The 11,999-nt window shown below is 47.3% G+C and overlaps 2 protein-coding genes across 3 annotated transcripts in view; one reads left to right on the top strand and one right to left on the bottom strand.

Annotated features, from left to right (window-relative positions):
* C1H19orf54 (chromosome 1 C19orf54 homolog) overlaps positions 1–4,873 on the bottom strand; it is a 9,533-nt gene extending 4,660 nt beyond the window's left edge. Inside the window, exons 1-2 of the mRNA XM_021196909.2 lie at positions 4,793–4,873; positions 3,521–3,970 (exon numbers count right to left, since the gene is read on the bottom strand). Coding sequence (XP_021052568.1) covers positions 3,521–3,861 — 341 coding nt within the window. The 5' untranslated portion in view covers positions 3,862–3,970; positions 4,793–4,873. The remainder of the gene's footprint in view (positions 1–3,520; positions 3,971–4,792) is intronic.
* The window catches only part of Snrpa (small nuclear ribonucleoprotein polypeptide A), a 10,131-nt gene continuing 2,734 nt past the window's right edge, over positions 4,603–11,999 (top strand). Inside the window, exons 1-4 of one of the 2 annotated variants that reach the window (XM_021196915.2) lie at positions 4,603–4,906; positions 5,348–5,442; positions 8,075–8,247; positions 9,501–9,677. In XM_021196915.2, coding sequence (XP_021052574.1) covers positions 5,370–5,442; positions 8,075–8,247; positions 9,501–9,677 — 423 coding nt within the window. In that variant the 5' untranslated portion in view covers positions 4,603–4,906; positions 5,348–5,369. Of the gene's footprint in view, positions 4,910–5,347; positions 5,443–8,074; positions 8,248–9,500; positions 9,678–11,999 lie in introns of both variants that reach the window. The other variant, XM_021196912.2, reaches the window with a different exon arrangement.

Here is an 11,999-nt window from a genome sequence, read left to right as displayed (position 1 = left end):
TCCTCCTCCTCCTCCTCCTCCTCTTCTTCTCCTTCCCCTCCTCCTCCTCCTTCTTTTTGGTAGACATTTTCCCCAAATGTAGCCTAGGCTAGCATCCACCCAGTGTCAACTTTTCTGCCTTAGTTTCCCCAGTTTGGGGATTAAAGGTGTGCTTCCTGATTATTCTCTCCATCAGATATAATGGGTAACCGCATAATGGCTCAGTGGATAAAAGTGCCTACTACTGCTAAACCTGAGAACCCGAGTTCAGCTCCTCAGACCCACATGTTGGAAGGACACACACACACACACACACACACACACACACACACACACACGCGCGCGCGCGCACGCGCGCACCCACATCCAGACACACAATAAATAGATTTAACTCAGCCTGAGTAACCCAGGTGGGAATATGCTTAAGGCCTAAGAGATCACCTTAATGTATCTGAGTAGGCCTGCTGAGGCAGCCACATGGTTTCAGTGATCTCAGTCTGCTGTAGCAATTATTTATCTACCCCACCTTAGATCATTCAGGTCCCAGATAAAAGACACAAAACTTTTATATTTATACTAAGCCTTAATCAGCACTAGAGCTGCGTAGACAGCCACCTTCTTAGCTATTAATATCTACTCCTGTATCAATAATCCTGAGGTATAACTTGTCATGTTCCATCTGGGCAGCTCTTAACTCAAACTGCCCAGCCCTCATGGGCATGTTTTCATGATTCACCTACTCTAAGGCATCTTCTCCTCTCTCCACCATCTTATTCCTCCTATGGTCCCTGCCTCGTACCCCAAGCCTGGGAACCAAAACCTCATCTATCTCTCTTCTGCCCTGCTATAGGCCGTAGGCATCTTTATTCTCCAATCAGGGATAACTTGGGAGGCAAAGGTTACACAGCATCACTTGGTGTACAGGAGAATCTGTTCTTCCCTGAGGCAACTAGGGCCAGTATTTAAGTATTACAATACATAGAAACAGGCAAAAAATCTCAATAGTTTTAAATCAAGGAGCAAGGTTTGCACAACAAGGACTGCTAAACTTGAGAATTTACTTATAGGCCTTTGTACAGAATTCAGCATTACAATACATAGCAACAGACCAAGCCTCAACACGGGTCCCTCGGGCCATATGACTGTTTTGCCTATTCCAAGGCCAGTGAGAAGGCAAGCCAGGGGTGGTGATGGGGATGCTCACACATGATGAAAACACAAAGCTCCAGGTTCTCAGTTTAAAATAACTCCAGACCACAGCAGGGTGCTTAGAAGCACCAAGTCATCTCCTTGAGTTCAAACGGAGACCTGTCCCTTGGTAAAGTGGCTGAGTGGGAGCTTCAGCTTTCTTCATTGGTACCTACAGAGGCCAGACTGGATCCTTCAGAGCTAGTGCTATGGCTTTAAGCCACATTATGTGGTTGCTGGGGACCCAATTCAGATTCTCTGTAAGAACAGCAAGTGCTCATAACTAGAGTCATCTTTCTATCCTTCTAAGAGTCCTAAATTTCTCATCCAGGACTTCCTCAGCAGGAAAGTAGCAGTTCCTATCCCAGGAAGTTGCTGAGAACAACAAATATTTAAAAACTCAGCCAACCATGGTGATTCATGCCTGTAGTATCAGCACTTTGGAAGCAGAAGCAAGACTGCCACAAGTTTCAGGCCAGCTTGGGCTACACAGAGCGACTCTGTTTCATACCACCCCCCCCCATCCCCCAACTCTAGTGATGGCAGTGTATTCCTATAATCTGATGTGGAAGAAGAAAGAACAAGGTATTCTCAGCTACATAGCAAGTTTGAGGTCAGCCTGGGCTACACGGATCTTTTCTCAAAAACCAACCAACCGGGCTGGCGAGATGGCTCAGTGGTTAAGAGCACTGACTGCTCTTCTGAAGGTCCTGAGTTCAAATCCCAGCAACCACATGGTGATTCACAACCACCTGTAATGAGATCTGATGCCCTCTTCTGGCATGTCTGAAGATTGCTACAGTGTACTTATGTATAATAATAAAAACAAAACAAAACCCCCCAAAACAAAAAACAAACCAACCAAAAACAGGTCAAGAAATAAAGCAAAGTAGACAAATCCTTTAGAGTAGTGTCTAACACAATTTCTTTTGTGGTATGACAGGTTCTCTGCATTTAATTTTCATGATGGTGGCTGGAATACTTGGCTTGTGTACCTTATAAATGTTGGAGAGCTTAAGAACCCCCTTTCCTTCCTTCCAAGTCAGGGTCTCACTATGTAGCTCAGACTAGCCTTCACCTCATCTCCTGCTCAGCTTCCTGAGCTCTGGGATTACAGGCATGAGCCACTATGTCAGAAACTAGGAGTTTCTTTATCAATCTGGACAAGGGCCTGTGGTCTCTTCTCTATTCTCTTCCCTTATTGCGCGTGTCTCGTGTGTACTACTCTCTTCCTGGGACCTTGGACTCGATTCATGACCTTCATTCTTTTTTTGTTTGTTTTTTTGTTTTGTTTTGTTTGTTTGTTTTCGAGACAGGGTTTCTCTGTATAGCTCTGGCTGTCCTGGAACTCACTCTGTATACCAGGCTGGCCTCAAACTCAGAAATCCGCCTGCCTCTGCCTCCTAAGTGCTGGGATTAAAGGCGTGTGCTACCACAACTGGCTCTTTTTTTAAAATTTATTTAAAAATTTATTTATTAAAAAACAAAAAAACAAAAAAGAAAAAAAAAAGAAAAAAAATTTATTTATTGTATTTATATGAGTCCACTACAGCTTTCTTCAGACACACCAGAAGACGCATCCGATCCCATTTCAGATAGTTGTGAGCCACCATGTGGTTGCTGGGATTTGAACTCAGGGACCTCTGGAAGAGCGGCCAGTGCTCTTAACCATTGAGCCATCTCTCCAGCTCATGACTTTCATTCTTTTTTTTTTTTTTTTTGAGACAGGGTTTCTCTGTGTAGCCCTGGCTGTCCTGGAACTCACTCTGTAGACCAGGCTGGCCTTGAACTCAGAAATCCTCCTGCCTCTGCCTCCTGAGTGCTGGGATTAAAGGCGTGCACCCGGCTTCATTCTTAAAAGTAGCTTTTCTCTCTCAGCGAAGTCATTCCCTGGCTCACCAGACCTCAGGACAGCCCAAATCCCTCCATCTGACTCCACGTCCACTGCTGACCCGTGTTCCCAGCCCTGCTTGGCTAGTTCTTAAGTCTTTACTGTAGATCTGCTCGGTGCTGTCTGCTCTCATGACACCGGCCTGCGTAATGTGCTCACTAGCATTTGTAGCTGCTTCCATTCTAGAAACCAACACTGAGATCTGTCCTTGGGCTCCATTATCACAACCCTGGCTACTCTGGAGTCACTGTCTGGAGGCCCAGAACCACTGGCTTCTGTGTCATAAGGAGGCAGGAGCAGAAGCTGTTCTCTCTATTGCTGGAAGCTAACCAAGTAGGGTACTTAAGGCATCTGGTGTTTGAGATCAAGGAGGTGGGACCACAAAGAGCAGGGTGGCTGTGGTGATTTGTAATCAGGTGATTGTCTGAGATCTGGGCTGGTCTAGGGGGGTGGAGACCCTACCGGTCCTTGTGCAGCTTCAGGAGCCTCTTCACATCCTCTTTGCCTTTGGGGGCTGGGTCAGCCTTCTCCAAGGTCTCCTTCAGGAGCTGGCTGTTCTTCAGGCCGTAGACACGAGGGAGAACAGGCTCCACAGCAGAGGGTAGAGGGGGAGGGGGTGGAGGAGGTGGTGGAGGAGGGGGCGGGAGTGGGGATGAAATGGACGTATGGAGACTACAAGGAGGGGATGGTAACGATAAGTCCGGGGGTTTTAGGGGTAAAGGAGGTGGAATGTTGGTGTCTGGGGTCTCATGAATTATTGGGGGGATTGTGGCTTTTAGGGGAAAAGAGCATGGAGAAGTCATTTGGGGTCTACAGGAAGAATAAGAGGATCCTCCCAAATCTCTCAAGGATAGAGATTTTTCAGTTTTTAAAATAATTGCATGAGAGATATTCAGGTCTGCACATTGAGATCTGTAAAAAAAAAAAAAAAAAAAAAAATCAAAACGAGTTGATTGCAGAATATGGTGTCTGACCAGTTGGTCTGGGAGAACCTGGGCTAGTATTTGAAACAGTGGAAAGAGAAACTGGGCTAAATCAAACGCTGAAGGATCCTGAAGGGTGGTCTGTGCTATGGGGCTGGGGCTACATTAGGAGGGAAATTTTGTAGGCGTCATCTCATCTGCTGTAGCTAAGCTAGTTTTGGTCACTTCTGTAATTAGGAGGTTGAGATCTGTTGTGAGGTGTCTAAAGGATGTGACTTGCCTACTTTTTGCATCCCAGGCCTAAGTTTGAAACCTTGACTTTACGAGCTAGGGCCAAGAGGTTACAAAAAGGCACGTGGGTGGGAAAACAGCCTAGTGGTGGCAGGGGCATGAAATCAGCCAGGAAGTATGGGAGTCGCAGCAACTCAGTGATCAAAGGCCGACTAACTTGATACATACTGGGGAACGGAACTTAGGAATCTGCACAAGCGCCTCCCCAGGAGGAAATGACGTCTCCCGGCCAGCCTCCATCTGTCCTTTCCCGTCCCACGTGGTAGAACTCGCAACCAGCACAAGGCTCCTTGACGGTCACGTGATACTGGCGGAAGGGGAAGAGGTGTGGCTTCCGAAAGGCAGTCATAGAATGCACCGGAGCTCTAACCATGTCCCAATTGGCCAGAAGCTCGTGCCTTTCTCGGATTGGTTCGTTCCCTCACAGCTAGGGGGCGGGGCTTATCGTTAAGGCGGGAACCCGAGGTGTTCCTTGGCTTGGCAGGCGCTGAGGCCGGGAAGAGACTCGGTCTGAACTTACCGAGTTTGCGCGCCGTGGTCAGCTCGCGGAAGGGAGAAGCCGTAGTCGGGGAAGATAGTTGTGTGTCTGTGCAGCGTAGCTTGGCGGACGTTACCGGCGGGAGCGACGGCTCAGGTGGTGGGTTCCCGCGGGTGTAGACGCCGCTCGGCGGGTGGAGCACTTCGGGAGGCCTCTCTCTTTTTTGAGAGACTAGGATGTCCCAAGTCTGCCCCTACTTTCTTAACTGGCTCCGACATCCGGGGTCTTCTTTCCTCTGGGGACGCCTTTCGCGCACGTGGACTAATGGGTAGCGCCGCTCGGTGTGCTCCGCCTTCTGGGACTCGTAGAGCATTCTGGGATTCGTAGTTAACCTCTCTAGCGCTCCCTCAGCACGCAGGTTGGAGCCCGACGCCGGCTCCTATGCTGGCTTTGTTGCTAAGCCGTGACATCCTCCCCCAATTCCGGTCTTACCCGACTTCCTCTTGGAATAAAGAGCCCGGAGCAGAGCCCATCAGCCCTTTAGAACAAAGAATTTGGGAAACTTAGGGCTAAAGTCGCTTTTTCCTCTTCTTTAAGCCGTACCTGAACATCTCACACCATGGCAGTTCCCGAGACCCGTCCCAACCACACTATTTATATCAACAATCTCAATGAGAAGATCAAGAAAGATGGTGAGTTCTTGGGGTAGCCTGACTGAAGGGGATCACACAAGAGTTGACCCCTTTTCACCTCTAGCACCCACATTTCTTTCTCAGCCTTCCCCATTCAGTCTGTTAGGAGTTAACTTTGGCCTTTGTGAATCCTTGGTTTCAACACAGGTTTTACACTCTGCCCTTTAATCTGCGCATTAATGATCTTCAAGGTTTTAGTTCATAGGTCCCTTCTTCCTTCCAAGCCTTCCAGGATCGTTCTCTCCATCAGTCTGCTTTCATGAGACTGTCTGTTCACTGATCTCGGTCTCAGTGATTGACTACAGAGCAGATAACACACAGGAGGGATGGGCAGTGAATGACTCTGTGATGTGGGTGATTTGCACAAGATTCTAAGTCTTGACTATCTTTAATTCTCACAAGCCTCTCAGATTAAGTAGTTGGATTTTGGGTGGCATAGCTTACCTGGGATCAAGTAGCAAGAAAAATGAGACAGAAATGTGGGATTCTGGCTGAGCAGATTCTTAGATTGGGCTGGCTGGCAGAAGGCTGTAATTCTGTTCTTTAGGAAGAGTGAAAGTTTGAAGCCATTTGGGACAACATGGCCAAAGCAAATAAAGAAGAAACCAAAGACAAATGGTTTCTTTTAAGGTGTGGAGGAACAGGGTTGTAATTCCAGCACCCAGGAGACTGCCGCAGGAGGAGCTTGAGTTCCAGACCAGCTTAGGCTACAGAGCAAGACCCAGTGTCGGAAAGGTTTGAGGAATGTAACTAGTGTTAGTCTTGCCTACATGAGTAAGGATCAGGGTTTAAATCTCAGCAACTAAGAAGATCAGCACGGCCTGGAGAGAGAGCTCTGGTTAGGGAACGTTGCCTGGTTTTCCAGAGGATCTGGTTTAGATTTCTTGCACTCGAGGGAGGTTGATAACTGTGTCCCCAGTTCCAGGGGCTATGACATCTTCTTCTGACTTCTGCAGGCAAAATAGTCACATATAAAAATGTTTTAATTCTTTTAAAACAAACCCCACCAAACAATTCAGTTCTTGTCTGGAGGTGAGGCCCATAGTTAGAAAGTTTCTGCAAAGACTGAATCCCAGCACACATTTTTTAAAACGTAAACACAAAAAACTTTTTTTTTGGCCTTTTTGTTTTTTCGAGACAGGGTTTCTCTGTATATCCCTGGAACTCACTTTGTATACCAGGCTGGCCTCAAACTCAGAAATCCGCCTGCCTCTGCCTCCTGAGTGCTGGGATTAAAGGTGTGTGCCACCACACCCGGCTACAAATAACTATTTTTATGTATTTTGTGTGCATCTATAAATGGATGCATGTGTGGTCGGGATGCCTCTAGAGAAGCCGTTGTCTTTCATCTGTTGAGTTCCTGATCAATACTCAGGTCGTGAGGCTTGTAAAGTGGATGGGTGCTCTACTGCCCTTGTACTGGTCCCTTGGTGCATTGCTTTAGTATTCAGAGGTTAAGGAAGGGTAAATACTGGTTCTTATGATCAACTGGAGAAAACTGTCGGGGAGGACTGGAAAGATGATTCAGCTGGTAAGCATGCTTGCCCGTAAGCCTGACTTCCCCAGGTCCCACAGTGAATGACTTCAGGTACCTGATGCTCCTGCCTCCGGCTCCTGAGTGTCAGGATTCTGGGGTGGGGCCAGCATGTCCAACTCACAGGCTTGTAGCTGTTAGTGGTGGTCAGTAAGTGGACTTCTGATGTCAGCAGAAGACGGGGTAAGAAGAGGGACATAAGGGGACATCTAGACAGTAAAGTTGGAGAGAGCCTCCTGGAGGCTGCAGATTTATGCTGAGACTTAAATGGCTAGAAGGGACAGTCATGGAGATGTCAGGAAAAGGGCCTTTCATGAAGAGAGTACAAAGGCTGAGGTGTGGTGGACACTAGGAGGCCATGCTTGTAAGTCAGAGACTGAAATAGGCGGGTTGTTGAGAGTTTCAGGCTATAGAATTGGATCCTGCCTTGAATAAAGTGAATGAATGAATGAATGAATGAATGGCATGTCAGGCTTAAAGGACTAGAAGGTTAGCTTAAGAGTGAAAAGAAAGCCGGGCATGGTAGCGCGCACCTTTAATCCCAGCACTTGGGAGGCAGAGGCAGGTGGATTTCTGAGTTCAAGGACAGCCTGGTCTACAAAGTGAGTTCCAGGACAGCCAGGGCTACACAGAGAAACCCTGTCTTGAAAAACAAAACAAAACAAAACAAAGTGAAAAGAAGTGTTTGTTATTTGAACAGCAGGCCTGTAGCAGGTACTATAGCTGCCCACATCTTGTAGGACGTAGGCACGTCCATTTGAGTAGTTCTTGGCTGTCTGTGTTACTGTGGGCTTTTGAGCTGTAGCATTGCTGGTGGCCCCTTATTTGGGCTGACCTTTTTTTTTTTTTTCCTTCTTCCTTCCCCCTATTCCCCAGTCAGGGTTTCTCAGTGTAGCCAGTCCTGGCTGTCCAGGACTTGGTTTGTACATCAGGCTGGCCTCAGATTCTCAGGGATCTGACTGCATCTGCCTCCTGAGTGCTGGGATTAAAGGCGTGCTCCACCCCACCTGGCTGGTCCACCTTCTAAGGATAGTGCAAGTGCCAAGACACAGTATCCAGGCCTTTTATCACAGTGTATCTTGTCTTCCCTAAATGCAGAGCTCAAGAAGTCCCTGTATGCCATCTTCTCCCAGTTTGGCCAGATTCTGGATATCCTGGTGTCTCGGAGCCTGAAGATGAGGGGCCAGGCCTTCGTCATCTTCAAGGAGGTCAGCAGCGCCACCAACGCCCTCCGCTCCATGCAGGGCTTCCCTTTCTATGACAAGCCCATGGTGAGTATCTTGAATATGAAGTTTGTGTGTGTGTGTGTGTGTGTGTGTGTGTGTATAAGCTGATGGATTTGTGTGGTAGGAGACTGGGTGGGTGTGGACCTCCTGTGGCCTGTGGTGTTCCCTAAGGATGCTCCTTTTTCTTGCCGTTCCTTTCTTCCTGTGTTCCTTACATGGGGGCTGTGAGGCCACAGGCTGATCAAGTACCTGAGTGTGGTGGCTTATGCCTACATGTAGGAGGCTAAGGCAGGAGGACTACCAAGAATTTCAACCCAACCTGGACTGCAGAGTTGGAACCTGCCTAAAACACTACAGAAATGTGGTGGAACCCAAGTGGAGAACGGATTCTGAGCAGCCCCTGCCTGCTGTGCCTACAGACATCTGTCCTGCAGCTGTTGCCTGGGCTGCCCAGCTCCACTGAAGCCTTGTGTTAACCACGCCTCTGCTTGTCCCTCGCCCGACGTGCTCCTCCCCTCGCCCGGCCTTGTCTGTGCACCACAGCTGCTTCTGAGAGCGCTCGCTCCTAACACCACCATCTTAAAGCTTCCTAGCTGGCCTTGCCTCCCGTTCCTCTAATCCTCAGCACAGCTAGGCAGAAGTGGAGCCTAGGATCCCAGGCCCAGCTTCTCATCCCTTCACTTCCTGGCTGTTCTCTTGCTAGGTGGATGCTCTGAGTGTCCACAGGATTCTCACCCCTTCCTTTTGTTTCCATTTTTCCTGACCATTGTATTTGAAAATTTTACTTTGTAACACTCCTGGGACAGGGCCAGCCAGAGCTATATAGTGAGACCCTGTCTCAAAATGTTTTTTGCTTTGGTTTTTTTGTTGTTTTGGTTTTGGTTTTTCGAGACAGGGTTTCTCTGTGTAGCCCTGGTTGTCCTGGAACTCACTTTGTAGACCAGGCTGGCCTCAAACTCAGAAATCCACCTGCCTCTGCCTCCCAAGTGCTGGGATTAAAGGCATGTGCCACCATAGGTATGTGTCTGAGCACCTGTTCTGGGTTCTTCCTGGGAGAGCTTGTAAGCCCCCATTCTAGCTTACAGTTACAACTGCTTCCTATAGTCCAGCTATTGCTGCTTCCAGTAAGTTTCTACAATAATCCTGCCAAGTGAAAAATATTCCCATTTTACAGACAAGGAAGTTGTCACCAAGCAGTCTCTAATTTTTCTTAGCAAGCTCCTTTGGATGCCTCATTTTGAACGCTAGCAGTTTTTCCCTGATTTACATGCCCTTGGCCTTTTTACTCTGATTGGTAGCGTATCCAGTACGCAAAGACTGACTCGGACATCATTGCCAAGATGAAGGGCACCTTTGTGGAGAGAGATCGCAAACGAGAGAAGAGGAAGCCCAAGAGTCAGGAGACACCAGCTGCCAAAAAGGCTGTTCAGGGTGGGGCAGCTGCCCCCGTGGTGGGTGCTGTACAGCCTGTACCGGTAAGCAGGGTGAAGAAAAGTGTCCCTCCCACTGTGGGGCCTTTTTCAGCCACATGACTTTGTGTGGGGTAGAGTGAGGGGATTGTCCCATTGTCGGGGGAGCCAGATGGATGGAACAGGCTTCTCTGTTCACCTTCGTACACTTGAGTGTTTGGAAGGTCTATCTCCTAATTTTCTTTTTTGAGTTTGGTTTGGTTTTGTGTATCTTTACTTCAGTGTGTATGTGTTTGCAAGTTCATGTTTGTGCATGCTCATGCTAAGTCCATGTCTTTATAGAAAGCAAAAATTTACCAGCCTACTATTGGAAATAGGCAAATTTCATTTAGAGAGACTAATGGATTATAAACTACAAAAATTGACGTAGCCTGTAGGAGTCTACATCCAATCCGCAGTACTATAAGCAGGAGAAGTAATGAAGAGTCAGTTGTTTCTCTGCATTAAGCTAAGATATTACTACAGAAGTAAATAAATGCAAAGGTAAAACCACCGTAGGAGGCTTCCTGTGGTGCTGTTGTAGGAGGTGGGCCTGCACAAGAGCTAAGGCAGACCTGATCATGATGCTCTCTCTGCTGGTAAAAGTGCTTGCAAGCACGCCAGGGTGCCTGTGTTCAGTTACTAGGTCCCATGGAAGGAGGAGGGAACCAACTATGGAGGGTGTCTAACTCTGACAGCTTCTGGAGTTTCAGCCTTCAAGATGACCTGCTGTAGGCCTATGGATAGAGAGATGTCTAATAAGGCATGACAGAGTCCTGGTAGGGAATCCTTGCATTCGTGTAGGGTAGTTGGATCTACAGGAGAAAGGTTTAGCCCTGCCTAGGACTAGGTGTGCCTAGTTCACATAAGGTCCTGGGTTCAACCCTCAGCACCTGAAAAGAAAGAAGAAAAATTTACCTTTTACTATGTATCAGCGTTGAAGCGTTCCCTGGGAGGGTGGTATAGCACAAACCTTCAGTCTAGCAACTGGGAGGTTGAGGTTATTCTGGCCCTCATTTTGAGAACTCAAGCTGACCCAATAAGAAGTGATATCCCGCCGGGAATTGGTGGCACACACTTTTAATCCTAGCACTTGAGAGGCAGAGGCAGGTGGATTTCTGAGTTCAAGGCCAGCCTGGTCTACAGAGTGAGGACAGGACAGCCAAAGCTACACAGAGAAACCCTGTCTCAAAACAGCAAATAAATAAATAATAGATAGATAGATAAAAAATTTTAAAAGAAGGAAAAAAAGACGTGGCACGCCATTCTGCGATGGGCACCTGAAACACTTTGTAAAAGAAAAGGCTGCTGAATTGTGTTGCCTCCTTCTGTCTTTGTCTCCTGGTTCTCAGGTTCTGTCACACTTAGCAGCTAGTGGTGGTAGCTGTGTGTCTCGTTTTGTCCCGCAGGTCACTTCTGTTCTAAAACTTTCCATCTTTGATTTATTTTCAATTTTACGTTACATTTTTGCTTAGTTATGTGTGTTTACGAGTGTTCATGCCCACGGGCCCTGAGTGGCGGTCAGAACTGGTAGCCAACTCTTCTACCCTATTGGATCCTGAGATTGAACTCAGGTTATCAGACCTACAGGCAGTGCCTCTGCCTGCTAAACCACCTTGCTGACTCTTGTTTGTTTGTTTGTTTGAATTTACATTTTAAAATGTTTATTTCTAATGTATATTAATATTACAGATGTATGTACATGTGGGTGTTTGTTTTTGACTGCATGCATGTGTGTGCCTCAGATCTCTTGGATCTGGAATGAGAAACAGTTGTGATTTGTCCTGTGTATGTTAATCCTCTGAAAAAACAGTCTGAACTGCTGAGCCACCTCTCTGCATCTTTTTTCTCTTCTTTTGTTTAAAGAAGTAATTTTTGGGCCATGTGTGGGTGCTACACACCTTAAGTCCCAGCACAAGGCAGGCATATCCTTGTGGGTATGAGGCCAGCCAGGCTACATGGCAAAAGCTTTTTGTGACTGTGTATGTGTACATGAGTGCAGTCCCTGTGGAGGCCAGAAGAGGGCACTGGATCTTATAGAGCTGGAATCCCAAGGTGCTGTGAGCCGCTGTCTGGGAGCTGGGAACCATGCTGTCTTGACCACTGAGCTATCTTTAGCCTCCCTCCAGTGTCTTCATATACAGCTGAACAAAGTTGGGCCATGCTGTAACTATTCCTTTATTCTTTTTTCTTCAAAAAGCTATTTGTGGTTTAGCATTCCTCCTTGAACCTAAGCCTTCAGTTTTTCCATTTTGGGGCTCAGTTGGGGATTGTTTTTCTTTTTTCTTTTTTCTTTTTTTTGTTTTGTTTTGTTTTTCGAGACAGGGTTTCTCTGTGTAGCCCTGGCTG

The sequence above is a fragment of the Mus pahari genome, chromosome 1, assembly GCF_900095145.1.
Source record: "Mus pahari chromosome 1, PAHARI_EIJ_v1.1, whole genome shotgun sequence".
In the NCBI taxonomy this organism is placed as follows: Eukaryota; Metazoa; Chordata; class Mammalia; order Rodentia; family Muridae; genus Mus; species Mus pahari.
Note: the sequence above shows the minus strand (reverse complement) of the source record. Positions and strands in the feature narration are given on the sequence as shown.